This window comes from Dromiciops gliroides, chromosome 6 (genome assembly GCF_019393635.1).
Source record: "Dromiciops gliroides isolate mDroGli1 chromosome 6, mDroGli1.pri, whole genome shotgun sequence".
Taxonomy (NCBI): domain Eukaryota; kingdom Metazoa; phylum Chordata; class Mammalia; order Microbiotheria; family Microbiotheriidae; genus Dromiciops; species Dromiciops gliroides.
The window spans coordinates 13,565,839-13,591,675 of NC_057866.1; the positions used below are offsets into that span (position 1 = coordinate 13,565,839).

Genomic DNA, 25,837 nt, shown 5'->3' on the forward strand with positions numbered 1-25,837 from the left:
TGGAACATTATTTCTTTATTTCCTTAGAAAAGTAGCAGGTGAGGTGTCCCTTGGGAGGGGCTGGAGGAGTTGGGAGACCATGTGCCCAGCTCCCCTCTTCTGCCTGGGTTGTGCCTGTGGGCACAGAGAGGGGAGTGGTAGGAACAGAACACCCACGCCGTGCCCCCTTTCTACCTGAGGATTTCCCTTTCTCCCTTCTCTTCTCTAGCCACCCTCTGACCAGGGTTAGGCAGGAGAGACTCTGAGGGTAAGGAAGAGAATCTGGCTAGCCGGACCGCAGGGCCCCTTACCAGCTCAGGACGGGGCGTGCAGGGCAGAAAAGCCTTGGCTGTGAGGGGTCTCTCTGTAGAAGGGGTCCAGGGCTGTCAGGGTCCTGCATGGAGAGAGGAGTCACAGGAGGGCAAGGTGGGCAGGAGCCCAGGTCTCAAGCTCAGAGACCAGAGACCAGAGGGTCCAACCCCTCCTTTTACCAATGAGGAAACTGAGGCCCACAGGGCATGAATAGTACAGCCCAGGTCTTCTCACTCCAGATGGGGGCGAGGTAGAGGTGGACAGAGACAGGAGGACAGACCTCCCACAGAGAGCACAGACAGGAAGTCTGGAGGACACACGGGAGCAGGGTGCAGGAGACAAACAAGCTGAGACCTGGGCAAGCCCCAGGCACCAACCTGGCCACGTGGGGGTGTGATGTCTGAATAGTTTCTGTGGGGTTGTGATAACTCTCTATGTTATGCTGGGTGACCGGCTGGTTAACCCCATAACCTCCAGGGTGCTGGGGCTGGATTCCTCCTCGGGTCCAACCTTCCCGGTCCAGACCCTTGGGGATGTTCTCAAAATATCTGTAGGAACAAACCAATCAAGAGGTCCAGCCTGGGCCTGGAATACAGTGGGGTACAGGGGTGGGGGATGGGAGGAGGGAGAGGAGGGGAGGAAGATTAGGAACATACTGGGGGCCTGGGCTCCCCATTCCCAGGTCAGACTATGTAACAGCCCCTGGAGGAAGCAGGAACAGAGCCCTCTGAGGTGCAAGGCTGAGGGCCCGGCGAAGTCCCAGAACCCAAGGAAAGAGGAACACAAGGATCTTGGACCAGGGGGACAAGGCAAATCGAGCTCCATGCGCTGGAGCTGGAAAAGCCAAGCAGTGTCTAGGAGGCTGTTACTTCTTTTTTTTTTTTTTTTTCAGGGCCATGGGGGTTAAGTGACTTGCCCAGGGTCACACAACTAGTAAGTGTAAAGTGCCTGAGGCAGCTAGGTGGTGAAGTGGATAGAGCACTGGCCCTGGATTCAGGAGGACCTGAGTTCAAATCCAGCGTCAGACACTTGACACTTACTAGCTGTGTGACCCTGGGCAAGTCACTTAACCCTCATTGCCCTGCTAAAAAAGAAAGAAAGAAAGAAAGAAAAAGAAAAAGAATGATAGGGGTGGCTAGGTGGCGCAGTGGATAAAGCACCGGCCCTGGATTCAGGAGTTCCTGAGTTCAAATCCGGCCTTAGACACTTGACACTTACTGGCTGTGTGACCCTGGGCAAGTCACTTAACCCCATTGCCCCGTTTAAAAAAAAAAAAAGAATGATAGGCACTCATCTTGGCTCTAGAGGGGTAAGGGCAGACCCTCGAGGATGTTCTTCACGTACTGGAGGGGGAGCAGCTCACCTTTGGTTGTAGGTGGTCAGAAACCTGTGATCAGGATCAGGAGGACCTCGGTTATAGCCGGGATTGTTGGTGCTGAAGCCAGAGGGCTCCTGTGAGGAGAAGAGGTGGTGACAGTGATCAAGGAGGATGGGGAGGGGGCAGCTAGGTAGCGCAGGGGATAAAGCTCCGGCCCTGGATTCAGGAGGATCTGAGTTCAAATTCGACCTCAGACATTTGACACTAGCTGTGTGACCTTGGGCAAGTCACTTAGCCCTCATTGTCCTACAAAAAAATTAAAAAATTAAAAGAAGGAGGATGGGGAGGGGGCAATCAGGCAGGGAAGGAACAAGGAATAGCAGAGCACTCACCTTGCACCCCATTGTCTCCCGTCCCAGCATGGCATTGGTGGTCTTGGGTGCCCATTGCATGCCCTGGTACTGGCGGTGACTCAGGCTTCCAGGCTCAGGAATACTTGGAGGGCCAGTGGTCTGCAGGGTGGGGAAAGAACCAAGGATGAAGGCCTGGGGGAGTTGGCCAGGTATGGGCAGATGAGAGGAGAGGCTGTGAAGTTAAGCTCTTCTGGAGGACAGGGAGGGAAGGGAAGACAGACAGCTAGACAGAGACACAGAGGGAGAGAGCGGGACAGACACATGCGCACACACAGAAAGATACAGGGACAGAGAAAGAGACCAAGAGAGACAGAGACTGAGACAAAGACGGAGTGGTAAGATCTTAGCAGAGGAACAAGGGAAAAGGCTAAAGCATTATTAAGCCCTCTGAGGGCAGGAACTGTCTCACTTTGGTCTTTGTATTAGCCCAGTGCCCCCCACTCACACCTTCAGTGCTTGTTGACAACAGACTGAAAGGTGACCAAGTGAGGGTGGGGGAGGGGGGAGGAAGAGCAAGGGAAGAGGTGGGAGGTGGGGTCACAGGCATCACTAGTGATAACTAGCATTTGTGACACTTTCAGGTTTGCAAAGCACTTTATGAACATGATCTCATTTGATCCTCAAAGCAACCCTGGGAGGTGGGTGCTATGTATGGTGCCCATTTTAGGGAAGAAGAAACTGAGGCTTAGGGTCTTGGCCAGAGTCCCACAGCTAGTGAATGAATGTCTGAGGCCAAGTTCCAGCTCAGGTCTCTCGTGCCCACCAAACCCTTGGATCTGTCCATGGTACCAAGAGCCTACCCCTTGTAGTCAGAGGGGAGGGGGAGAGGGCAGGAGGGGGAAGACTGCACCGATAGAGTTGAAGGCAGGCAGACAGGCAGAGGTCAGTGAAAGCCACACCTCAGACCCTGTCCCAGGGGCTGCTTACCGGGGGAAGGACCTTCTCCTTCAGCCGGCTGAAGCCTGTCTCTCTCTCAGAACATTTGGCCAACACGGGTAAATACTCATCTCCCTAAAGACAGAGGAAAGACCAGAAATAAGGGGAGCTCCAGCACCCCCTTCTCCTGCCCCCCACCTTCCGCACACATTCTCCTGCAGCGACTCCCAACCCACCGGCTCCTCCCTTCTTTGCCCTTACAAAGGGGCAGCTTCCCCAGTCACTTCCCTCCCCATCCTCTCGTCCAGCTGCCTCCTTCCCCTGCCCCTCTTCCCCTCTCCTTCCTCCTCTTTCCCCTCCCTTCTTACATGTGGGGTGGTCATGGGGCTGAAATCGGACCTGGTAGTACTTCTACTGGGAGGAGGCAACTGAAAGAGAGGCCAGAGAGACTCAGCAGGGCTATCGAGTCATCTCCCTCTAGCCTGTTCTCCCTTCCCCCTGCCTCTCTCTGCCCAGCAGAAGCTAGCACTGGGCCTTGTCCACTCTATTCCACAGTTATCACCTCCTTCCTGCTCAGGGCTGGGCCCCAAAGAGCCACACAAGAAGGTGGGGAGGACACAAACACGAATAACCCACCAAGGCATTAAACAGAGGCAGCTGAAATAAGTGTGAGGCAGGGGCCCGGACCACGTGCTGGGAAGAGCTCTGGGGAGGGAGCAGGCACAGCCCCTGGAGGAGTAGGGGCCCTGCCGAGCTGCCTCCTGGGGCTGGGGTGGGGTCCTGAGCAACGTTCAAGGGCCTAGGCCCAGCCTCGGCCTGGCTCTTTAATTCCAGGGCCTCTGGTTTCCATCATGGGTTCTCCCGTTTGGTTTTTTACAGCTTCCATTTAGTCGTGGGGCCCTCAGCATGTAGTCACAGACTCAGCCCACACCAGAGTGGGAAGGGATGTCGGACACCATCTAGTCCCACATCCTTATTTTGCAGAGGAGGAAACTGAGTCCCGCCGAGGAGAGAGGCCTGGTGGAGCTAGGACTGTATCCCTTCCACTCCCCACCAGCTCAAGGATGCTTGGAAAAGACTCATGAATTAGGTGGGGCGGGGGGGGGGGGTCAGGGCAGGAAAGGGCAAAGGCCCCTCCTCTCTGGGGAGCGATTCACCCAGTCTGGGGGGCAGGGGGAGAGAAAGGTGAGGAGTGGCCCATGCAGAGGCGGGGCCCTCTGAGAGCTTCCCCCTGGGAGGGGGCCTGTAATAACTCACCGGCTCTCCAGGGATGGGCTGAAAGGTCAGGGGACTCTTGGTGGTCTGTTCAGTAAAGCCCGACTCTTCCTTGGCACCAATTGTCTTCTTCTGGAGGAAATCTGGAAAGGACTCACATAGCATGGGTTGGCCCAGCCCTCCAGCGGCTCTCCCCCAGACAGCATGTGCCCCTCCCCTCCCCAGGCCCTGCTGGGAATGCTGGGTAAGGAAAGGGGGTACATCTGCCTTCCATCCCAACCCCTAAGGGGAAGCTCCAGAGCCTTCCTTTCCCCTCTTCTCCTGACTCTTATCCTCTCAGCTGAGTGATAGGTTCAGACCCCCTTGGTGGGATTTTTGGAACCTCAGAGAGGGTCGTACAAGGAGTAACCAGCAGCCCCAGGATCAGAGTCCAGGATCCCTCTGAGACCTGGCCAGGATTCCTTTTCACAACATTCCCAGACGTGGGACATCCAGCCTTCACTTGAACACCTCCAGGGCAGGGAACTCACTGCCTGGGCTTATTTCTAGCATGGACAGGACAGTGGGGAAGGAGGGAGAGGTCTGAGCTGAGACTGCTGAGCTCTGGGGACTTGGAGGGGGGCTACATCTCCAGAGCCGTGTACCTGGTGGGGCTGGAACTTCATAGCGGTACTTGGAGGCATACTCAGAGGTCATAAATCGGGGACCCTGAAGCATCAGAGGAGGTAAAATCAGTGGCGGATACTGATTCCAGAAGATTCACTTCCATCACCACCACCAGGTCAGCCCTTGCTCTCCTCACCGCCCTTCTCCCCCCAACTGGAGTGGGCCAGAAAATAGATAATTGAGGGTGGGGGGACCAGAGATAGTCTCAAGCTAGCCCCATTCCACAAAACAGCTCCCCTCCTCCCAGAGGCTACAGTTCCCTAAAATTCCATTATGGATTCATTTCTTTGCTTGAGGGCCTATGGAAAGAGCAATAATCATGGGAGGGGGCAAGTGTCTGTCACTGCTACATGAGTATAAACTAGTCTCCCTGGTCTTTCCTGCTTGGATAGCCAGCCAGGAGCAGGTTTGATGGATTTACCCTTTCTCACCACGTAGGAGGGGGTTCCCAGGGCCCCATTACTTTGCCCCATGACCCAGCTTCCCAGAATCCAGGCAGCATCATTCTGTAGCAGGCCAGCCCTCCAGATGGGAGAAATGTCCCACATCACTCCTCCTTTTACAGAGGCAGAAACAGGCCTCACACAGCTACAGAGCTCGGCTTCCGACCCAGATCTCCTGACTTGAAGTCCAGCAGTCGAAATCTTTCCCTTGAGTCCTAGAAAAACTACCTTTTCATCCTCGTCATTATTTACAATAATAACAGTGAGCATCTTTATGATGATTTACGTATATTATCTCACAACCACCCTGGGAGGTAGGTGGCATTATCACCCCCTTTTACAGAGGAGAAAACTGAGGCTTGAAGGGGCCGAGTGACTTGTCCAGGGCAGCACAGCTAGGAAGTGTCTATCACAGGACTTAATTTACAGGCCCACCTCACGGCAAGTTTTCGTTAGAAGGCCTCCCTTTTTACCTCGCCCCAAGGACCCAGGAGAAGCTGCCTGAAAACATGGTCTGACCACAGATCCCAAGCTGTGGCCCTCTGTCACCCACCAGCCTGAAAGGTCCTCTCCCTGCCCCGCTCATTTCCCAGAAGGCAGCCCCTGCCGCCAGCCATCCACCACCCCAAACTCACATATCTGTAATTCTCCATATCAGTACTTCCCTTGCCCACTGACTGGTGGAGGACTGGCACAGTCTTGGGTTCCAATCCTGAGACGACCTGTGGACCATGATCCTGGGTGTTGAAATGGACTCTCTTGACCTGGGAAGAGGCAAAGAACCCCGCAGTTATCCCCAGGGCGAGGCTAAACCTATGGCCGGCCAAGACCCCTAAGCTGGGTAACCTCCCTTTCCTAGTGTCTAAAATGTGGGAATTGGCCTAGACCCCAGCTCTGACCCCGGAGCTCAGGAGGCCTCTGGATCCCCGGTAGGGGTGTACCCCAAGAAGCTGGGGATGGGTGGGCTTGGATGGTCTCCCATTGATCCCCCCCCAGAGTTTCCCTTGGGGTCTCCAGGCTCCATGGTCTGCCTTAGCCATGCTCCCAGTGCCCATCAGCCCCATCTTCTTCCACTCTTCCACGGTGCCCTCTGAAATCCCTCTTACATTGTTAACAACTTGCCATTTTTGTTAAACCCAGGCCCGCTGCATCTGTTTTGTTTTGGCTGGCAATGGAGGTTAAGTGACTTGCCCAGGTTCACACAGCTAGTAAGTGTCAAATGTCTGAGGCCGGATTTGAACTCAGGTACTCCTGAATCCAGGGTCGGTGCTTTATCCACTGTGACACCTAGCTGCCCCACCCCGCCCCCGCTGCATCTGTTTTGATGGTGTTTCCTCCCCAAAACAGGATCTAGTATATAGTAGGTGCTTGATATATGCGTTTTGGGTTGTGCTGGAGCCTGGAGCGCTCACCTCTTTGGATGGGGGGCAGGAGTAGGCTTTTTCACGAGCGTAGCCAGAGCCAGGCTGGTACACACTCCAGGGCAGTGGGTGCCTGCCATCTGACAGCTCCATTGGGCGGTAGCTCTGGGCAAAGACTGACTGATCAGTGTCCTTAACTTGTTCTCTGTGGAGGAGCAGAAAAAGGTCCAGGCAGCCAGCTGGAGGTTATAGACGCTAAGCCAAGGACAGGGACCCCTGGGAGCTCAGGGGCATTCCAGCCTCGCCCAGTGGACCATGGGCAACACAGGCCTTCTGTGATCCAGAACAGGGATGTCTATGCAGCTCCTGTCTGAGCCCTCCCCGTGGACCCTCCTCCCCCACTTCCCAAGATCCCTTCCTCTTTAGGTGAACCATAGTAGGCTGACATTGAGCACATCTGGTCTGAGTAGATGTGGAAGAAATGGGGCAAAGAGAACATGAAGTGAGGTCTCATGCCTGCCCAGATCCCAGGAGGCTGCATCTGCTGCAGACCAGGGAGACACTGGGCTGGATAGCCCCAATGCTTCGCACTATGGCTGGTATAGCAGGCACCTAATAAGGGCTTGTTGATTGACTGACTGAGAACCAAGGAACCTGGAGTATCATCATGGCAGGAATATTTACAGGGTGCCTTAAAGTTTGTGTTACGTCCATTCTCTCCTGGGAGCTAAATGAGCACCCTGCTACAGGTGCTAGAGGAAGAGGAGGAAATGGGGTTCAGAGAGAAGGGTAACTGTCCATAGCCACCTTGCTAATGAGAGCAGCAGAGCAGGATCCTAACTCATCAATCAATATTATTAAGCACCTACTATGTGCCAGACTGGTGCTAGGCACTGAAGATAGAAAAAGAGGCAAAAGACATTTCCTGCCCTCAAGTTGCTTACATTCTAATGGGGCACCCATTAAGAGCCAGGTCTTTCTGACTCCCGGGTCCAGCTTCTTAGGACCTTGAGTCAAAAGGCCTTCAGAGGTCACTGAGTCTGACTCCTTTATGGATGCCTAAAGTCACATAGGTAACCAGCGGGAGCATCAGCATCTGAACTCTGATCCCTAACCTGGAGAGGAATTGAAAAAGAGGAGAGATGAAGGGCCTACCCTGCAGCAGGATTATCCAGGGCGTCCAAGCTGGGCTGGTAGTTGATCATGGGTCGGTAATTCACCTGGTATCCAGTGCCCTTGTGCTGACCAATTTGGGGCTTGAACCCTTCCCGGCCTGCCAGAGAGGAAGGGAGGCAGTAGGAAGGAGGGACGCGGCTCCCAGAGCCCAGACAATGGGAGTGGCTCTCTGGCCTGCTCTGGGGTCTGACTAAAAGAAGGTGTGGGTGTCACTGGGATAGGGAGGGGGCTGCTGGGAAGGAGTCCGTGTGATGGGCTCACACTGAGGGCTGGGGTTCACTGGATACGATTAGGCCAGCTAGGTCAGGGTCTTTCTCTGAGGGACAATGGAGTCAGGCCGGCTGGTGAACATCCACTCGCGCTGCCCCTGAGTTCAAACACATTCTATCAACCCAAGGCTGGCTGGATGGGACCCGGTCAAGGGCAGTGTCTTGGTCCGCCTCAGTACAAAGTATGGCCCAACATCTTAACTTTGCTGAGCCACCTGAGACCTGAGCTCTCCTTGACCACTAGAGACTAGCCTTTGGGAAACAGTAGTGAGTGTGGCTATATTTCCCCAGGTCAAAAAAGATGGGGACCCAGGGCATGATGAGGAAGCAAATATGTGTTTTCTTGTATGGGAGGCCAGAGGGCACCATAGTGCCCAGTTCTGGAGCTCAGCCTGGTGGGGACAGTGGGACCATGGGACAGGGTTGGGGGGTGGTGATGGCCCATTTTCCACTGCCCCTCTCACCGAGAGGTTTGCTTCCCACCCTGTGCCCCAGAGGGAGGAGGGAGGGGAGCCCCTTACTGTAGGCTGTGCAGTAACTGGTGGCGTAGAATTTCAGGGGGTCTGCACAGCCCCCCGAACTCATCTTCACATAAGGAGAAACAACACCTAGGGGCAGTTTTCCCATCATGATGGCGGCAGCAACTGGGCAACAGGACGACCTAGGAAAGGAGAGACATGTAACAGATGTCAACAATCGGTGCTGGCTTTGCATGACTAGACATATTGGTAAAAGGAGAGAGACAGAGACAGAGACACAAAGAGACAGAGAGACACACAGAGAGAGACAGAGACACAGAGACAAAGAAAGAGAGAAACACAGACACAGAGATGGACAGAGACAAAGAGACAGAGACAGAGAGAGACACAGACACAGACACAGAGACAAAGAGACAGAGACAGACAGACAGAAACAGAGACAGAGACACAGAGAGACAGAGACAGACACAGAGAGACAGACAGAGAGAGAGACAGAGACACAGAGAGGCAGAGAGAGAGAGAGAGACAGAGAGGCAGAGAGAGAGAAAGTCAGAGAAACAGAGACAGAGAGAGAAAGAAAGAATTCAGAACTGAAAAGAAAATCAATTCTGGAATCCCTTAGTGAGTATCCAAATTGGCCTCCTTGCTTTTCTTCACACACCATGCTCCATATCTCCCACCTCCGCACCCTTGCCCTGGCAATCCCTAATGTCTGGAACATGTTTCTTCTTATCTCTCCCTTAGAATTCCCAATTTCATTCAAAATCCTGCTCCAGCTTGACCTTAATGCAAGCCTTTTCTGCTCCCCCAGCTGCCAGCACCCTGTCCCTCACCATATCTCCTGATGCCAGGTAAGCCTCTCAAAGACAGGGACCTTTCTTCAGTCCTTGTTCCGCTCCCAACCTCACCCAGTGTATGACACATCCAGGGACATGCTTGTTGTTGGATCTGTTGATGGATGCAGTCCAATCCCCCCTTCCAGAGCTGAGGCCCAGGGAGAGGACTTGTTTCAGTGTCTAGCTAATCAGTGCCAGGGCCAGGGCTTGAAGCTAGGTCTGGCTGTGAGCTCCTTGACCGCAGGGACTGTTTACTGTCTTTCTCTTTCTCCTCAGCACTTAGTGCGGTACCTGGCGCATAGTAGGTACTTCATAGGTGCTTCTTCATTTGGCCTGATTTCCGATCCCAAGTCCAGGCCAGAGTGGTCCACTGGACCCTCTGACGCAGACTAGCTGTTGTCTCCCACCCCATTGCTCTGAGCCTCTTTTCCCATCTGTAAGGTGGGGATGATCGTATCTGCAAAAGGGGATTGCAGTGACCACATGGTAGAAGGCGGAGTGCTGGCTTTGGTAGTAAAGGACCTGTGTTCACACCTTGCTTCTGACACTTGCCGCCTCTGTGACTTTAGGCTAGCTAACTGCCCTCTCTGGACATCAGTTTCCCCATGTGGAACAAGGAGAGGGGACGACTAGACCAGATTACTTCTGTTGTACTTTCCAGCTCCGAATCTATGATCCTCCTTGATGGGATTATCAGTGAAGAACAAATGGGGAAAAACCTGTATTTAATAAATGCTTATTGACTGATATCTCTCTATATATATACATCTATAGATAGATAGATAGATAGATCTGTAAAATCCTCTGTTAGAATATGAGTCCTCATTAGGATGGGAGAACAGACCCTGTCTTTTTTTTTTCCACCTAACTGTATCCTTGGCACTTAGTACAATGCTTCCTTTGCAAACAGTAAGGTGCTTAATGAATGCTTTGTTCATTCACTTGCCCAAAATGAATGAATGAATGAATGCTGAATGAATAATGGCCATTCGTACTATTTTTCAGCAGCTAGAAGGGGTCTTCCTTCGATGTCTCTTTGTGGTGTGTGGCTAATCCTGGGCTCTGGGAGATTCTACTCTAGCTGGCCCTCCTATACAGGAAATTCTCCAAGTTAGGACTTAGGGACGGCCCGTGGCTGGTGTCGAGACCCATTTGACTAACTGCAGTGGGGCACATCAGCAGAAGACTGGCCCCAGGTGATTGCAGGTGAGCATCTTTAAGGCATGGGAGAGTGCAGAGGGGAGGTCCCATCAAATGGCAGATCCTTGAAGAGTAATAAATGCCTTTCTAGAGAATTTTACAAAGGAGTCTCCTCCCAACTGCCCTGTTAGAAGAACACAGGTTGGAAAGACTAATGAACATCGATGTATAGTGAAGTGAGCAAAGCTGGGAGGACATTGTGCATAGTGACAGCAGTATTGTTCATTGAGCAATTGTGAATGACTTAACTACTCTCAGCAATGCAATGATCCAAGACAATCCCAAGGAACTAATGAGGAAGTTTACTATGCACCTCTATAGAAAGATCTGATAAAAAGAACACTTGTAGATTGTACATATATAACCCGGTTGCAATCATGCGGAGAGGGGAGGAAAGGGAGGGAAGGAGGGAGGGAGAAAAATTTGGAACTCTAAATCTTATGAAAATAAATGTTGAAAAGTACCCTGACATGTAACTGGAAAATAAAATAAATGTTTGTTGCTGAAAAAAAAAGGAAGAAGAAGAACACAGGTAGAACACTTACTAGCTGTGTGACCCTGGGCAAGTCACTTAACCCAACTGCCTCACCAAAAAAATAAAAATAAAAAAGAAGAACACAGGTAGAATTCTTCTCCCTATTTGACATGGAAGGGAATTCACTCTCAGAGAGGGAAGATAAACTTGTTCATAGTCACAAAGCTTGGAAGGTAACATTTGAACCCAGGTCTCCAGAGGGATGTCCATGACCCCAGGATCACAGGGTTCAAAAGTCCTTGTGATTGGGGGCAGCTAGGTGGCTCAGTGGATAGAGCACCGGCCCTAGAATCAGGAGTACCTGAGTTCAAATCCGGCCTCAGACACTTAACACTTACTAGCTATGTGACCTTGGGCAAGTCACTTAACCCCAATTGCCTCACTAAAAAAAAAATTTTTTTTTTAAAAAGTCCTTGTGATTACTCTCTTTCCTTACACACTCTGTCATGTTGGAGTTTGTGTCCTTGTCTCTCCTCCCCCTCCTTGTTGGACTGAGGGACTGGGATCTGGGAGCCCCAGATCATTGAAGGTTTGTTGAATTCAATGAGCAAGTGAATGAAAGAGGAGCTGCCTGCCTTCCTGTTAACTAGAATGCCCTTTCGTGTTGGCCTCACTGGGTCTCTTCAGTCTCCCTCATCACCCCCATGGTCCTAGTTTTCCTTCTCCTATTTTCCTTCAGGCTTCTGCCCAATCTCTGGCTGCCTCTTGTCACTAGAGACAATCCCCGGGAGGTGGTGCCCAGCCTCCATTGCCTTACCTGTGCCTTCGTGGCTCTGAGTGACAGGGAGAAAGACTCCCGGGAGCTGGAGCGTCAGGGGAAGGCGCTGACTTTAGCAGACGCTGCAACCAACTGGCTGGCTCTTCCCCAGAGGAGGAAGCAGGCTGGGCTAGAACAGCAACAATATGTTGCTTGGCAACAGAAGCTTAGCAACCAGCTTCCAAACACCTTTGGAATCAGCTTCCCCCAGAGTCCAGTGTGTGGAGAGAGAGAGAAAAGAGGGACGCAGATGGATGAGCAGGAGAGGAAGCTGAGGATGCTGCTGCTTAGAGCAGGCAAAGGAGCCTCTCACACCTAGGTGGCACAGTGGATAAAGCTCTGGCCCTGAGTTCAAATCTGACCTCAGTCACTTTGCGCTTACTAGCTGTGTGACCCTGGGCAAGTCACTTAACCCTCATTGCCCTGAAAAACAAACAAACAAACAAACAAAAAATTCAATACAACAAACTCAACTCACTAATTCATTTCATTAAGCACCATAAGCAGAGTCTTGGATTGGAGCCTGAGAGAGAAAGCAAACTTCAGATCAGGCTTGGTTCCAGCCCTTCTGAACTTTCTAGTACAAGAGGGAGCCATGATGAAAACATAGATCATGCTCAGACCCCATAATAACAATACATTACTAGCTTTGGAGTGGAATAAAGGACCCTGTGAGGTCAGGGGGCATTTTATGCAGCAAAACCACAAAAGTTAGGAGAATGCAAAATGTGTTTGGGAAGCATCTCCTCCGATCTGGCACAGAAAACTGGTGGGAAGAAAGAGTGAGCGAGAGTTAAAGCAGTGTTGTGAGATCAGGTGAGGGAGGGCATTGAAAGCCAAACAAAGGAGTCAAAGAAAGCAGTGAAGACCACAGGCCTTCCTGCCCCTGTCCCTCCTCCAACTTTCCAAAGGGACACCGCAGCTGATTTTGTACAGAATCATGCATTTTTTTGTGTGTGGGACAATGAGGGTTAAGTGACTTGCCCAGGGTCACACAGCTAGTAAGTGTCAAGTGTCTGAATGCAGATTTGAACTCGGGTCCTCCTGAATCTGGGGCCAGTGCTCTATCCACTGCACCCCCTAGCTGCCCCCCAGACTCATGCATGTTAATAGAATATGTGTCCTGAGGGCTGAGATGGTTGTTTCCTTATTTCTGGCTGGTTACCGTGCTTGGCACATAGTAGGTGCTCAATAAGAGTGCGTTGATTGACTGACAGGAAAGAAACCTGGATTTAGAATCAGAGGCCTGGGTCCAAGGCCCAGCTCTGCTCTTCCCCGTTTGTGTGACCTTGGGCAAGTCCCTTCCCCTCTGTAGGCCTCAGTTTACTCATCTGCAAAATGAGGTTGTTTGGACGAGATGAGCTCTCCCTGCCCGTCTGCCGCATCCCATCCAAGCCCTGTCTCCAGATCTCAGATTCAGAGCAAATCCCACCCTCCCACCCTCGGCTGCTCCCCCAGCTAGGTAGATGGGGTCAGGACTCTGGGCTGGGGGGCAAGGAGACCCCCCTCCTCTGGCTAAGGGGCATTTCTTGGGGAGAGGAGGAATGGCTCCTCGCTGCTGGGGATCTCTTGGGCTGACGAGGACGCACGAGGAAATTCTCCTGGGAGCTTGAGCAGTGGGTCCTCCCAGGGCCCTGGCGTTTGGCCCCAGGGGCTTCCTCTCTCAGCACCATGGGCTGGAGGTCGCTAGTGCTTTTTGGCTGTGTGGCGACACCTGGTGGCTGGCTTTCAGTGCTTCACACAGCTCTGGGGGGCTAAGCCAGACAGGCAGCTCCTCCCCACTTTGCCCAGCCCAGCCTGACCCATCCAAGGCTGCCTTAATTGTCCTCAATGGAAAAGGGCAGATTGCTCCCCTGGGAGGGATGGAAAGGCGGAAGCCATTGGCTGGGGAGGCCCCAGACCCAAGCCAAGTGTGAGGCTTGTCTGCTGTGTGACCTGGGGCCCGTCACCTCTCCTCTCTGGGCTCAGTTCCCTCGTCCAGTGAGGTCCACCCAGATGTTCTCGAGGGTCCTTTTGGACTCTCACAGTCTTCACGGTTAGAAATCCTGCCCTTCACAGTCCCCACCTCGTCCCAGACCTAACACAACCAGTCCACAAGCACTAATTAGCCACATTACATGTCTGGCTCTATGCTAGAGATACCCAGACCAAAGTGCCACAGGCCCTGCCTTCATTCTATCAGGACAGACACAGACACTCAGGGATCGAGGACTGAAGGCTGGGGGCTGGAGGGGACCTGAAAGGTCAGCCTGTCCAGGCTCCATCTATGAAGAATTGAACCCGGGTTTTCCTGTCTCTGAGCCCAGCACTCTTTCCCCTCGGCCTTTAGACACCCATTTAGGTTTGTATGAATAGATAGAAGGTAATGATGGGGGCGAGGCATGGGAACCTGAGTGAGAATGTGAAAAGGGGCACCTTGATTTGTTTGAGCCCCCCCCCCGCCCCATTATCCAGGTGACCAGCACGACTGCATGAGGACTTGGCTGCATTGGCTAACACACCCACAATCCTCTGGATGACCCGAGAGCAAACCCAGCTGGATGTGCAGGAAATCAGTAACCTTGGGACCAACCGAAGACTCGGCTGACTTCAGGAGATGTGACAATGGGGAGGGGCCTTCAGCTGTTCTTCAACTTTGGGAGAATTCTTTTTCTTTTTGAAGAGAACTCATCAAGACCTTGAAGGGAACTGCCTATCTGATTGTGTATCAAAGGCCACATCCTGCACCCCTGGAATTCCACACACACAACTCTTCCCTTTGGGAGGGGGCCTTTCTAAGCCCACCTTCCCTCCAAATGCCTTCCCTGCCTTTGTTTAAACTGCATCAAAACTCTTGCAATCTATTGCATGCTGTCCTATTGGGCAATAAGCTGAATGGCACCCATGATCATGCTAGACTTGCTTCCCTGCTTATTAAAACCTCTTTTAATTTTACAGGCATTGTTTTTCTCTGCTTTCCTTCCCTTTTAGGAAGAAGGGGATTTAAATCTCAAGAACTGGCCTTTGCGTTCTCGGGAGAACTGGCCTTTTTGTTCTCTGGTCTTCCCCTTTGGGGAAAGAGATCTAAATTCCATTAAGAGAGTGTTTGCCTTGGTTTACAAGAACAAGCAGAGAGTGCACGGCCTTTAGAGTGTGTTAAGGGCTAAAATTCTAGCTAAACTGTCTAAAATATCTAATGAGTGGTTGCCAATAAATTATAAGCTTTAGCAAGAGTTAGACTTTTAAGCATTTATTAAGGAGAATAAGAATTTGGTAAAGAGAGAGAAAAAGGCCTAGATTCCTATCTATTAAAGGGAGAGCACATTTCTAGCTCCCTTCTCCGCCAGAGTCCAAAGGAAAGAGCGTGAGACCGAGCGCCCGTCTCTTCCTTCCTCCTCCCACTAGTCCGCGTCACTTCCTGACTCCTGGTCTTGCCCTCAAAGACCTTCCCTTCATGGGCAGAACTCTTCTACAGTAAGTATCCAGCAGGTGGCATTATTCCAATCGTTACAGTCCCCCCTGTTGTTCCTCAAGAAACAAAATGTTTCCTTGACGGAACAGTAAAAAGAATATAATAACTATTGCTAACTAATAATATGTGAACAACAATATAGAAAAAGAAGAGAGGAAAGTTTTGTCCAGAGGGGCGATTTTTTTTTTGTCCTCATGAACCGACGCTTTGACATTAGTCTTGCAAAGGGAGGGCCTCTGCAGAGAATACATGTTACAGATGGTGTATATTATAACAGAAAGAGAAAAAAAACAACAAATCAAAACTGTTCATTTAAAGTCTCTGAAAGTCTTTTCTCAGATGTCCTCTAGGTGTAGTCATGGAATGGAAGTCTTTTCAGGGGTTGATGTGTGGATGCTGGTAATCAGCCAGGAAAATTTCCTACAAAATTGAGCTTAACACAACTTTAAAATAGCTTTGTCAATAATCAAATCAAACAATGAAAGTTCTCAAAAACATGTCTAAGGGAATTCAGAATCTTAGTTGTTACACATGAAACATATAATAAAACAAAAATTGAACCATTCTTTAAAATTATAATATTACTATAGTCCCCCCCTTATGGAGGGTAATTGAGAAGACAATTGCTGCGATATTAATTATTAAAAATAATTTTTTATCTTTGTTTCATCACTTTTTGCATCATCTGCCTAATTATCCTCATGCCATTATGAGAAATTTTAAAAATCTAATATAATTGGTAGGTAACAGGTGTCAAGGCCAAATTCAACACTGTATTTATCATGACACCTGAGATAATTATGGGGGTTACCATAAAAGAACAGAGAAATGATGGGATATGAGCATTCCCACACTTGAGCAGTATGTACTGTCCATGCAGTATGCCAGGCTTAAAATAGGTGGATGGAATATATGTCCATGCCACCGAACATATTGGAGGAAACTGAGTCAGACTTAATCAGATGCATGGGACTGAGATGTCCATGGCATCAGGCATATAGGAGGGAGCATGGAAGCCAGGTGTAGAAGTGAGATGGGTGGGATGAATACTTCCAGCCATCTGTACAATATTGTGGGGAAAAATAAAATAAAATATTAAACCAAGAGAATCCAACCTCAACATTTGTCAAAAGCCGTTCCCTCGGCCATACCTTGACTTCATGCATGTCTCCCCTCATGTGACAGTTCAGTGTCTGCTCTTGCATGTATTCCTCTTGTGATTGGATGGCATCTTGGCCAACTGGCATCTGATAACTCAGAATAAAGGCAATTAATGTCTTAAATGATAAGTTCCCATAATCCAAGTCTCATATGGATTTAAAAATTGAGGATAATAAATGATTGCAAAAAATGTGAATACATCTTGACTCAGAACACAATATATAATTATGCAACAATTTCAAATAATACCCCCTTTTTTTTAACTTAGTATACAATTACTTTTTTGAAAAATCTGAACATATTTAAATAAAAGTTAAAGCACAACACAATCTCAAAGAAAACTTTTACAAATGTTCCCCTCTTTTTTTTTTGGAATATGCTTATCAAAAATAATACTTCTAGAATCAATTTACACTTGCCATAGCAAACAATTTTCCAGGGAAATGCTTTAAAGAGTTTGATCAAATAATCAGTTGAGAAAAAATAACAAAAACAAACAACTCAGAATATGGGAGCACAATACTCCTAGAATTAACATTGTATTATGAAATCAAAACCATGTTTCAAAATTAGATAGATGAATGAATAGAAGAAAATACACGTGGAACAATAAAAGACAGTGAAATTCAAACTAAGGAAATCTAAATGAATATGAACTTAATATTAACAAGAGTATTATAAAATATAAACCTGATCACATGACTATAAAAAGCTTTTACAAATATTCTCCTTGTTTTAAAAACTAAGTATAAAACACAATCTCAAAAGCAGGAAAATCTCTACGAAAATAAACCCATACCATTAATTTCAAAATGTATATATAATAGCATAGAAATCCTATGTAACCTCTGAACTGATACTATTACTCTGAGTGAATTCAGAACACTTTTGATTCCGATATCTAAAATCCCCAACACTCATATCAATACCTTGCTGCTTACTTCTACATTTCTGTAAAATATATACCCTTCCATGGCAAAAGAAGCAGAGTCTTGAACTATGTTGATTGTCATTCTTATTCAGCTTAAGTTTTTCTTCTTTAACCCCTCTATATTGTCTGTCAGCCTTTTCACCATACAAATGCTTTATAAGATTACTAATTAAAGACAAAAGCAGGTTAGCAAAATTATGAACAAAACGAGCATATCTGGAATTTAAAGAGTTTTCTAAGATTGTCTCAAAAGCACAGCCAGGCCGGGGAAGGGCTGAGCCTGAAGCTGCAAATGTAGTTAGAGAAAGTTGAGCATGCGCATCAGTTCTCTGGACTTCCCAGGCAGGGGAAGCAATGGGCTTGGCCATGGGAGGAGTAGAGGGTGGGGTCTGGAGAGGAGGGGAGGGACCAGCGCAATTTGAATCAGACTTGATTTTGAACTCAGGCCTGGATTCCTCTTCCCCCACTTTGCCTCCAGGTGCTAGGGGATTAAAAACTTCTAGAGGGTGGGTCATTGCCTCCAGGCATGCACAATTAGTGTTAGAACTGGGAAAAGCTGCAGGAATCTCTTCAGGTTTCTCTGAAAAAGCATGGTTGGGAGAGGGGGAGATATTTCCTGGTGTGAGTAAGTTGCTGGCTCTTCTAACAAAAATAAAAAGAAAAATAGAAAATCCACAAAAACAAAGCATTAACATGATCTTATCTCCCACTTGTCTAGTTAAACAGACTAAAATCAAAAATAGGGTAATTAGGGAGTTTAAAAAGTCCATTAGAAAAAATTTAAAGGGAAAACATAGCCAGTACACCAGTACTTAGCAGTTTAAAGGGTAGGGGAAATTTCTTACCCAACCGGAAGATCAGAAGTGAGGTTCAGCTTTCCTCTTCGTGGTCGCCATCTGTTAAGGGCTAAAATTCTAGCTAAACTGTCTAAAATATCTAATGAGTGGTTGCCAATAAATTATAAGCTTTAGCAAGAGTTAGACTTTTAAGCATTTATTAAGGAGAATAAGAATTTGGTAAAGAGAGAGAAAAAGGCCTAGATTCCTATCTATTAAAGGGAGAGCACATTTCTAGCTCCCTTCTCCGCCAGAGTCCAAAGGAAAGAGCGTGAGACCGAGTGCCCGTCTCTTCCTTCCTCCTCCCACTAGTCCGCGTCACTTCCTGACTCCTGGTCTTGCCCTCAAAGACCTTCCCTTCATGGGCAGAACTCTTCTACAGTAAGTATCCAGCAGGTGGCATTATTCCAATCGTTACAAGTGGGGAGGCATCTGGTCCAGGCCCCCCCATTTTGCGGATGTGGGAACCAAGGCCCAAGGTCACACAATCAATAATCAGCAGTGCCAGGTCTCCAACTCAGGTCAGTGGACCCCCAACCTAGCTCTGTTTCTACTATAGGAGCAGAGAAAGTACAGAGGCTTCAGGCTCCCAGGTCTCTAAGGTTCTACTTCATAAGTCGGGAGCTGCCTTCACCTCTGCAGATTGGTCAGTTAATCGGTCAACAAGTATCTACTGGGCACATACTTCAGGTTATCGTTTGTTAGACCTGGAGTCAGGAGGCCTGTGATCCCGTCTTTTGTCAGTGACAGCTTTTAAGGCTCCCCGAGACTGCTCATCAAACAGGCAATGGCCCAGAGCTGGGAGGAATGATTAACACACTCCACAACAGAGATGGGACCCAAAAGGACCTTGGCAGGCCAGAGAACTGAGCTGAATCTAATTAGATGAAATTCATTATGGGTAAAGGTAAAGTCTCACACTTGGCTTCAACATATGAACTTCACAAGATGAGGGAGACAGAGTCAGATAGTAGTTCTGAAAAAGATCTAGGGGTTTCAGTGGACTGCAAACTCATTAAGTTGTGTGATGTGGCAGTCAGTCAAGCATTTATTAAGTACTTATTTTGTGACAGGCATGGGCCACTAGGTGGCGCCATAGTGCACAGAGTGCCGGGTGACATTTTCTCGAGTTCAAATCCAGCCTCAATAACTTAACCAACTGTGTGACCCTGGACAAGTCACTTAACCTTGTTTGCCTCAGTTTGCTCATCTATAAAATAAGCTGGAGAAGGAAATGGCAAACCACTCTGGTATCTCTGTCAAAAAAAACCCCAAATGGGTCACAGAAAGTTAGAATAAGGGATTCCCCTCTTCTTGGACATCTTCAATCACTTACTGGGTATGTATTAGGAGGAATTCCTTTTTTGGGTATAGGTTGGACTAAAGGCTGTGAGGCCCCAGCAGACTCTTGGGAGTCTAATTGTCAGAGTCTGAATTTGTGCTGTGGTTTCAGTTCATCAACAAAAACCTTCCTTAAGTGTGTAGCAGACTTGAAGTCAGGAGATCTGGGTTTGGATTAGACTTCTGACTTACTGTGTGTCATGACACCTAAGACTCAGTTTCATCATCTGTAAAATGGTCTTACTTGCAGCTGCTCCCCCACAGGGGTTTTGTGAAGAGCTTAGGAAGTGATATGTGCACATTGATTCATCAACTTGAAGGCATTCTTTAAACGTTAGTTATTATTATAAGAAATGTGCCTTTTGTCCTTTATAGCTCCAGGGCTACAGAGAGGAAAAGGGGCAAGGTCCTCGAACTCAAGGAGCTTACCATCAGTCCAAAGGGGAGATATGTTCACAAGGAAGTATGATCCCTAGGTGTGACCTTGGACAAGTCACTAATGTCACAGAAGCGAGGAAATACTTTGTACTTGTGGAGACCTTGTTGATATGAGTTACTGTGATTGTTATCCCTCTTGTATGCCAAGAACTTCTCCCTTTCTGGGACCTGAAATAATAATGGATGATAGTAATCATAACTGACCTTTATTTTACCCTATTGATGTTAGCAAAGCACTTTACATTCATCATCTCAAGTGCAGGAGCCCCTGCTTCCCAAAGTGCTTCTGTCTCAGGGGCTAACGTGGGCCTTGGAAGGATCCTGGCCATTTATGCACATTCAAATTCATGTATTCATCTTTATTAATTTGCTCATTTGAATTCAATGCACTTTTTATTATTACGGCCCTTTCCCAAGTGCCTGCTGTGTTCTTGGAGTCCAGGGCCCAGAAGGGATTTGGGTGGGGCTAGGGAGATGCCAAGTTTAGGAAGGGTGAGGCAGGCACAGCCACCTTGTTAGTCATAGGACCTGAGCCAAAGCCCTGGCGGTCCCCGTGGTGCTGAAAGCCCAGTAGGGAGAAGACACAAACACCAAAAACTAGAATACAAAATGTTGTATGACAAGAGCATTCAAAGGGTGGTATGGTAGAGCTGGCCTGAGGTCAAGCAGGCCTGGGTTCAAGTCCTGCCCCTGATATAGCCTGTGACCCTGAACTCCGACTCTAACCTGAATTCCGATACATTTAACCTCACACTGCCAGGGGCAATTCTCCAAGACTGTAAATTTGCAGGGCTGGTGCCTATCGACATTGGGAGAGGGCATTTCCTCACTGAGGTTCCTTCTATCAGTACAGTTACAAGCTGGTTGAAATCCAAGGGCATGGGAGACATGCAAGCACAGTGCCAAGGGTGGTCCCCGAAGCAGAAATGCTTCACTGACCGTGTCTTGGAGAAGGGCTTTGCTGGCAGTGGGTCTTGTCGTTTGAGGCGGGCTTTAAAGGATAAGTTGGAATTCATCATAGGGCCACTAGGTGGCACAGTGGAGAGAGCTGGTCCTAGAGTCAGGAAAATTATCTCTCTGGGTTCAAATCTAGCTTGACACTCATGGATTGTGTAAGCCTGGACAAGCCACTTAACCCTGTTTGCCTCAGTTTCCTGATGAGATGGAGAAGGAAATGACAAACCACTCCAGTATCTTTGCCAAGAAAAACCCAAATAGGGTCAAGAAGAGTCAGATGAGGCTGAAAAACAACTGAACAACAACAAGGAATTTATCTGGCATTGAGGGGACAAGGGGCAGTGGTGGGGGCAAAGGTGGGGAGGTGGCAAAGCACAGGGTGACCTCCCCAAAGGCCAGAAGAATGTCCATTCTGGCTGTAGAATGGAGTGCATAGAGGGGTGCAGTCTGAGATAATGCTGGAAAAGCAGGGTAGCCCCAGATTGAGGAGGGCTTTGAATGGTGTCTGTTAGAATTAGACATCAAAAAGCTAGCTAGATCTGATACCTGACATGAGCATTTATAGGACTGTACGTCATGGGCTGAAAGGGCCTTAGAGGTTATCTTGTCATGGGATCAATGACTCACAAAACCCTTATTAAGCCAGGCACTGTGCTAAGTACTGGAGGTACAAATACAAATAAAAGCAAAGACAACCCCTGCCATTAAGGAGCTTACAAACGGAAGCTGAAAGGGGGAGGGTCCCAAAGAAGCCAAATGTGGTTGGTGGGAAATAGGGAGGAGAGCTGTCCTGAACGCCTTCTTAATTTTTTTTTTTTTTTTTGGCAAAGGATTTTTTTTTATTTTGTTCCCACTCTTTCATAGGGCACTGGCTCCCTGCCTCAATGTTTTAGATGAGGAGAAAAGACAAGAGGCAGGTCCCAGCAGGACTGAGCAGAACACTTACCCAGACCCCCTCCCCCCAACCTGCCCAGGTCACCCATCAACCAGCCCAGATGAGTTTGTGAATCAAGGACACTGCATATATACTCCACGGAACTGAGCCTTCTCTTAAGCAGAGCCCCTGGAGCCCATGGCTCTGCCCTCTAGTCCAAGAGTCTGATCAGAGGGTCAGAGGGGACCTCTGAAATGGGAGGATCAAGAGAGTTCAATCTTGCTGTATAATGAGATTTCTCAGTGATGAGTCTCCTGAGGAAGGACAACATGATGCAGAGTTCCAGAGAAGCCCAAAAGCGGTGACCAAGATTTTGAGCTGGAAGAGACCTGAGGTTATCAGAGAGCTAGTGACTTGCCCAAGGTCATACAGCTAGAAGACCCGAGGTAGGCTTTGAACCCTAGGCCTCATGATTCCCAGGCCAGCTTTCTGGCTGCTTGTCCTTCATCATGGCTTCCTCCAGTTCCAGCTAAACCTCACCATCCACAGGAGGCTTTTCCCAATCCCTTTTGATTCTAGGTTCTCTCCAGTTCATCCATCAAGAGCTTGTCTGCATATTGTTTGCATATTGTCTCCCTATCAGACTGTGAGCTCCCTGGGGGCAGGGACAGTCTTTGGCCTCTCTTTGAATCCCCAGAGCTTAGCACAGTGCCTGGTGCATAGTAGGCCCTTAGCAAATGTTTATTGACTGACTGACTGACCATATTTTCTATTAGACTTTATGTTCCATGAGGTCCTCAAGCCCTCACTTACAAATAAGGAAACTGAGGCCAAGAGAGGTCACACAGGAAGCAAGAGACAGAGCCCAGCACACAGACCGAGCTTGGGGACTCCCCTACTCTGCCCCTCGGCTTTCCGAATAGTTGGGAGGTTCCCTTAAATGCTGCTTGGGTCCCTTCAGGCACTGACCTGGGATTCCAGTCTCTAGCTCTGATTCTCTCTGATCTCATGTGAAGCCTCCTGCCTCCCAGCAGCCGTGACAAAGGAGGATTTTTCTTTTCTTCCAGATGAGTTCATTGTGCCCAGCTGTGCCTTCCAGGAGACCAGAATCCAGAAGGGCCAGACCAGGAGCTGAGATTGCTGAGGGTTTCAATGTGAAAGGACCCAGGACTGAGGCAAAGGAAGGGGTTGGAAAGGACAAGACGGAGGACCCTCCATAGTGCTTCCTCTGAGGAACCGCCTGGTCTATAGCTATGAAAAAGAAATGCCCCTTCTCCATGTTCTAGAATCATCTATTCCTATTGTGCTTTTCACATCCTGCTGATTTTCATTAGAGAACCCTGAAGGAAGGAAGCTTAGAGTCCAACTCTCTCATTTTTCCATCGGGGAAAGTGTGGTGTAGAGGTTAAGTGATCTGGTCATACAGCTAGTTGGGGTTAAGACAGAGGAGATTACAACGAGGGTCTCCAGGCCTTCCCACTCTGATAGACTTTTCCATCACTCTGCTGCCCACGAGCCTTAAAATCCAGGCACTGCTGTGACCCTGTAAAAGTCACAATTCTGCTTGCCTCAATTTCCTCATCCATAAAGTTGGGATCACAACGAAGGTGCTTAATGAATGCTTTAATCGCCCTCCTCCTCATCTCTGCCTGCCCCACTCCATTTCTTTAACGACCCTAATCAGGAGCTGGAGTTTCCTGTGGGATCATCCTTGCAAAATACAAGGCTAGGAGCCATGCACTTGTGCACCCACTGGGGCTGTGCATTAACCAGGTAAAGAATATTAGACCCTTCCCTTGGCATTCTACAGGAAAAGCAGCGCGCACTCAGGAACACCTCAGGGCCTCCAAAGACAGGGAATCTCTTTCTTGGATCCGACCTGAGTAGAACTAAGCTCCCTCACCTCCCCCACCTCCATCTCCCTCCTCCCCACCAGGAAATGTGATGTTGGCTGAGAGAGGAAGAGGGTCAATGAGAAAGAGACACACCCCGAGAGGCAGGGATGAAGACAGAGACAAAGAATCGGAAAGGGAAGAGAGAGAGGGCAGGGAGAGATAGAGCAGGGACAAGGAAGGAAGGGACAAAGATACCCCCTCCATCTCCCTCTGCACAGTAAGAGCTCACCGTTAGTTACTAAGGGGAAGGAGGCAGGTGTAGAATGCTACTACCTGCTGCCTGTGACTGTGGATGAGTCACTTCCCTTGCCTGGGGATTGGACTAAACCCTAAAGTCCCTCCCCTCTCCTGATCCTAGACAAAATAGCAGCAGAGGAAGTGCTCTGGGTAGGAGGTGAGGCTGTTGGCATCTGCTTAGATGGAGCCTTTGACAATCCTGAACACAGCCTGCTGACTCCTCCTGCCTTGGGGGTGATCGCTGCCCCAGGACAGACAGCACCACCGGCCACGGCCCACCTCTAGCTTCCCACAATCCCCCTCTCTTGTGCTCTGGACTGGATGGATGCTTGAGGAAATCAGTCAGTAAGCATTGCCTTAGAGCTTCCTGGGTGGGGGACAGCTTGCCAAGGGCTGGGCAGAGAAAGACAGTTCCTATTATCAAGGGGCATAAGCCTCCTTACCACAGTCTACCCGGAGAGGTGACGTGTAAATCTGGTGGATGGTCTGCACCCATGCAGGGAGGACCCTGGCTGCCGCCAAATCTGCCCCCGCCCCTAGGGGTGTCTGAAGGCCTTTGGAGGTCCTTTTCCCAGAGTGGGGGAGGAGCAGTCTTGGCCCGAAGCCTCAGCACCCAAAGATCTTCCTCCACGGTCTCCCTTGTAGTGCTCGCCCCATGGGGAGCGAGAGAACAAAGAATACAACTGGGGGGAGGTGAAGCCCGAGGCCTCTCTGTGGCGGGAGAAGGTAATGCATGTGTAGCCGAGGTTGGGGGGTCAGCCTGGGGATTTCTTCTGCATTTACATGAGACTTTAGCCACATGTGCCCACAGCCAGAAGGGGCCTCATTTGACAGGAGAGGCAGCCCAAGCTTGGCCCAAAGGGCGAGTCCCACATGGTCTCATGGGACCAGACCACGGAGTCTTCATCTTTTGTGTGTCTGAGACCCCCTGGGCAGTCAGTCTGGTGAAACCCAGGGACCCTTTCTCCGAATCACTTTTACAAGTGCATCAAAACAAAAAAGAAAGGATTCCAAAGGGAGCCGTGGGTTAGTGGAACTAAAAATGAGATTTTGGTCTCCATCCAAGTTCACAGACCCAGGCAGGTCTGCAGGCCCCAGGATAAGAACCCCTGGATCACATGATCTCTAACATCTCTTTCAGTTCTAACATTCTAGGGTCTATGTTCTAAGGTGCTTCTAGTTCTAATATTCCATTTTCTGTGTTCTAAGATCCCTTCCAGCTCTAGCATCCAAGCCCTTCTAGCTGTGACATTCAATGACCCTTCCAGCTCTCATCATCTGCCTTCACGTATTATTTTTTCTTTCTTGGGAGGAGGGGGTGAGAGTGTACCTCCCTACCTTACCCAGGCTGGGATGCAGCTGCCCCTCCCAGGCTTGATCCCACGCTCATCAGCCCAGAAACTCTGCCCTGTTCTGTTTCCAACATGCGTCAGCTCATGCCTCAATCACGTAGCTTGGTGCTGCTGGCCCCCCCACACACACACACACACTTTTGGGGATCGTCTTATTGGTACTGGATTTAGCTCAGACACCTGCTCACCTTTAATCCTTCTGCAGCTCAGAACTCTTGCTCTCAAGCCAGGCACCAGCTTCAGGCTGCGGGATTGTAGGATTGCAAGTGTGCTCTCTCCTTCCTCCCACCCCACCCCACTCTCCTATGTTCCAAGGCCTCTTCTACCTCCAGTCTTCTCTGGTCATGTCATAAGGGGGCTTCTACTTGTGCCATCCCATGATTCTATACATTTCACGTCTACCTGGTCACAGAAAAGGAGCAGACAGTCCTTGCTGCTGAGGCTCCTTTTAGCTGCTCCTTGTCTCCCAATCTGGCAAATGGATCTCATCGTCTCCCCAGGATTTAGGGCCAACGGCTGTCCTATTAGA

The 25,837-nt window shown here is 49.3% G+C and overlaps 1 protein-coding gene across 3 annotated transcripts; it reads right to left on the reverse strand.

The window, feature by feature from the left end:
* PPP1R32 (protein phosphatase 1 regulatory subunit 32) lies at nucleotides 1–25,571 on the reverse strand. 3 transcript variants are annotated; one of them, XM_043969658.1, is made up of 15 exons: nucleotides 23,949–23,963; nucleotides 22,794–22,964; nucleotides 8,550–8,689; nucleotides 7,739–7,856; nucleotides 6,635–6,788; nucleotides 5,858–5,986; nucleotides 4,758–4,821; nucleotides 4,156–4,256; nucleotides 3,267–3,326; nucleotides 2,950–3,033; nucleotides 2,002–2,121; nucleotides 1,655–1,743; nucleotides 669–839; nucleotides 291–373; nucleotides 1–114 (listed from the first exon to the last, which is right to left on the reverse strand). In XM_043969658.1, the coding sequence occupies exons 2-14, from the start codon at nucleotides 22,832–22,834 to the stop codon at nucleotides 295–297; spliced, it is 1,350 nt and encodes a 449-aa protein (XP_043825593.1). In that variant the 5' UTR covers nucleotides 22,835–22,964; nucleotides 23,949–23,963; the 3' UTR covers nucleotides 1–114; nucleotides 291–294. The 3 variants fall into 3 exon arrangements, with proteins under 3 accessions (XP_043825593.1, XP_043825595.1, XP_043825594.1); XM_043969660.1 differs by lacking the exons at nucleotides 22,794–22,964; nucleotides 23,949–23,963 and adding an exon at nucleotides 25,497–25,571; XM_043969659.1 differs by lacking the exons at nucleotides 22,794–22,964; nucleotides 23,949–23,963 and adding an exon at nucleotides 11,836–11,955.
* Nucleotides 25,572–25,837: the final 266 nt, after the last annotated feature.

Excerpts from the sequence above, each read along its gene's own strand:
- PPP1R32 (XM_043969658.1), bottom strand. The coding sequence starts at position 22,834 with ATGAGATCAGAGAGAATCAGAGCTAGAGACTGGAATCCCAG. Across the intron at positions 8,690-22,793 it reads GCTAGAGACTGGAATCCCAG|GTCGTCCTGTTGCCCAGTTG; the intron begins GTCAGTGCCTGA and ends CTCCTTTCCTAG. Across the intron at positions 3,034-3,266 it reads GCCCCATGACCACCCCACAT|GGAGATGAGTATTTACCCGT; the intron begins GTAAGAAGGGAG and ends CTCTGTCTTTAG.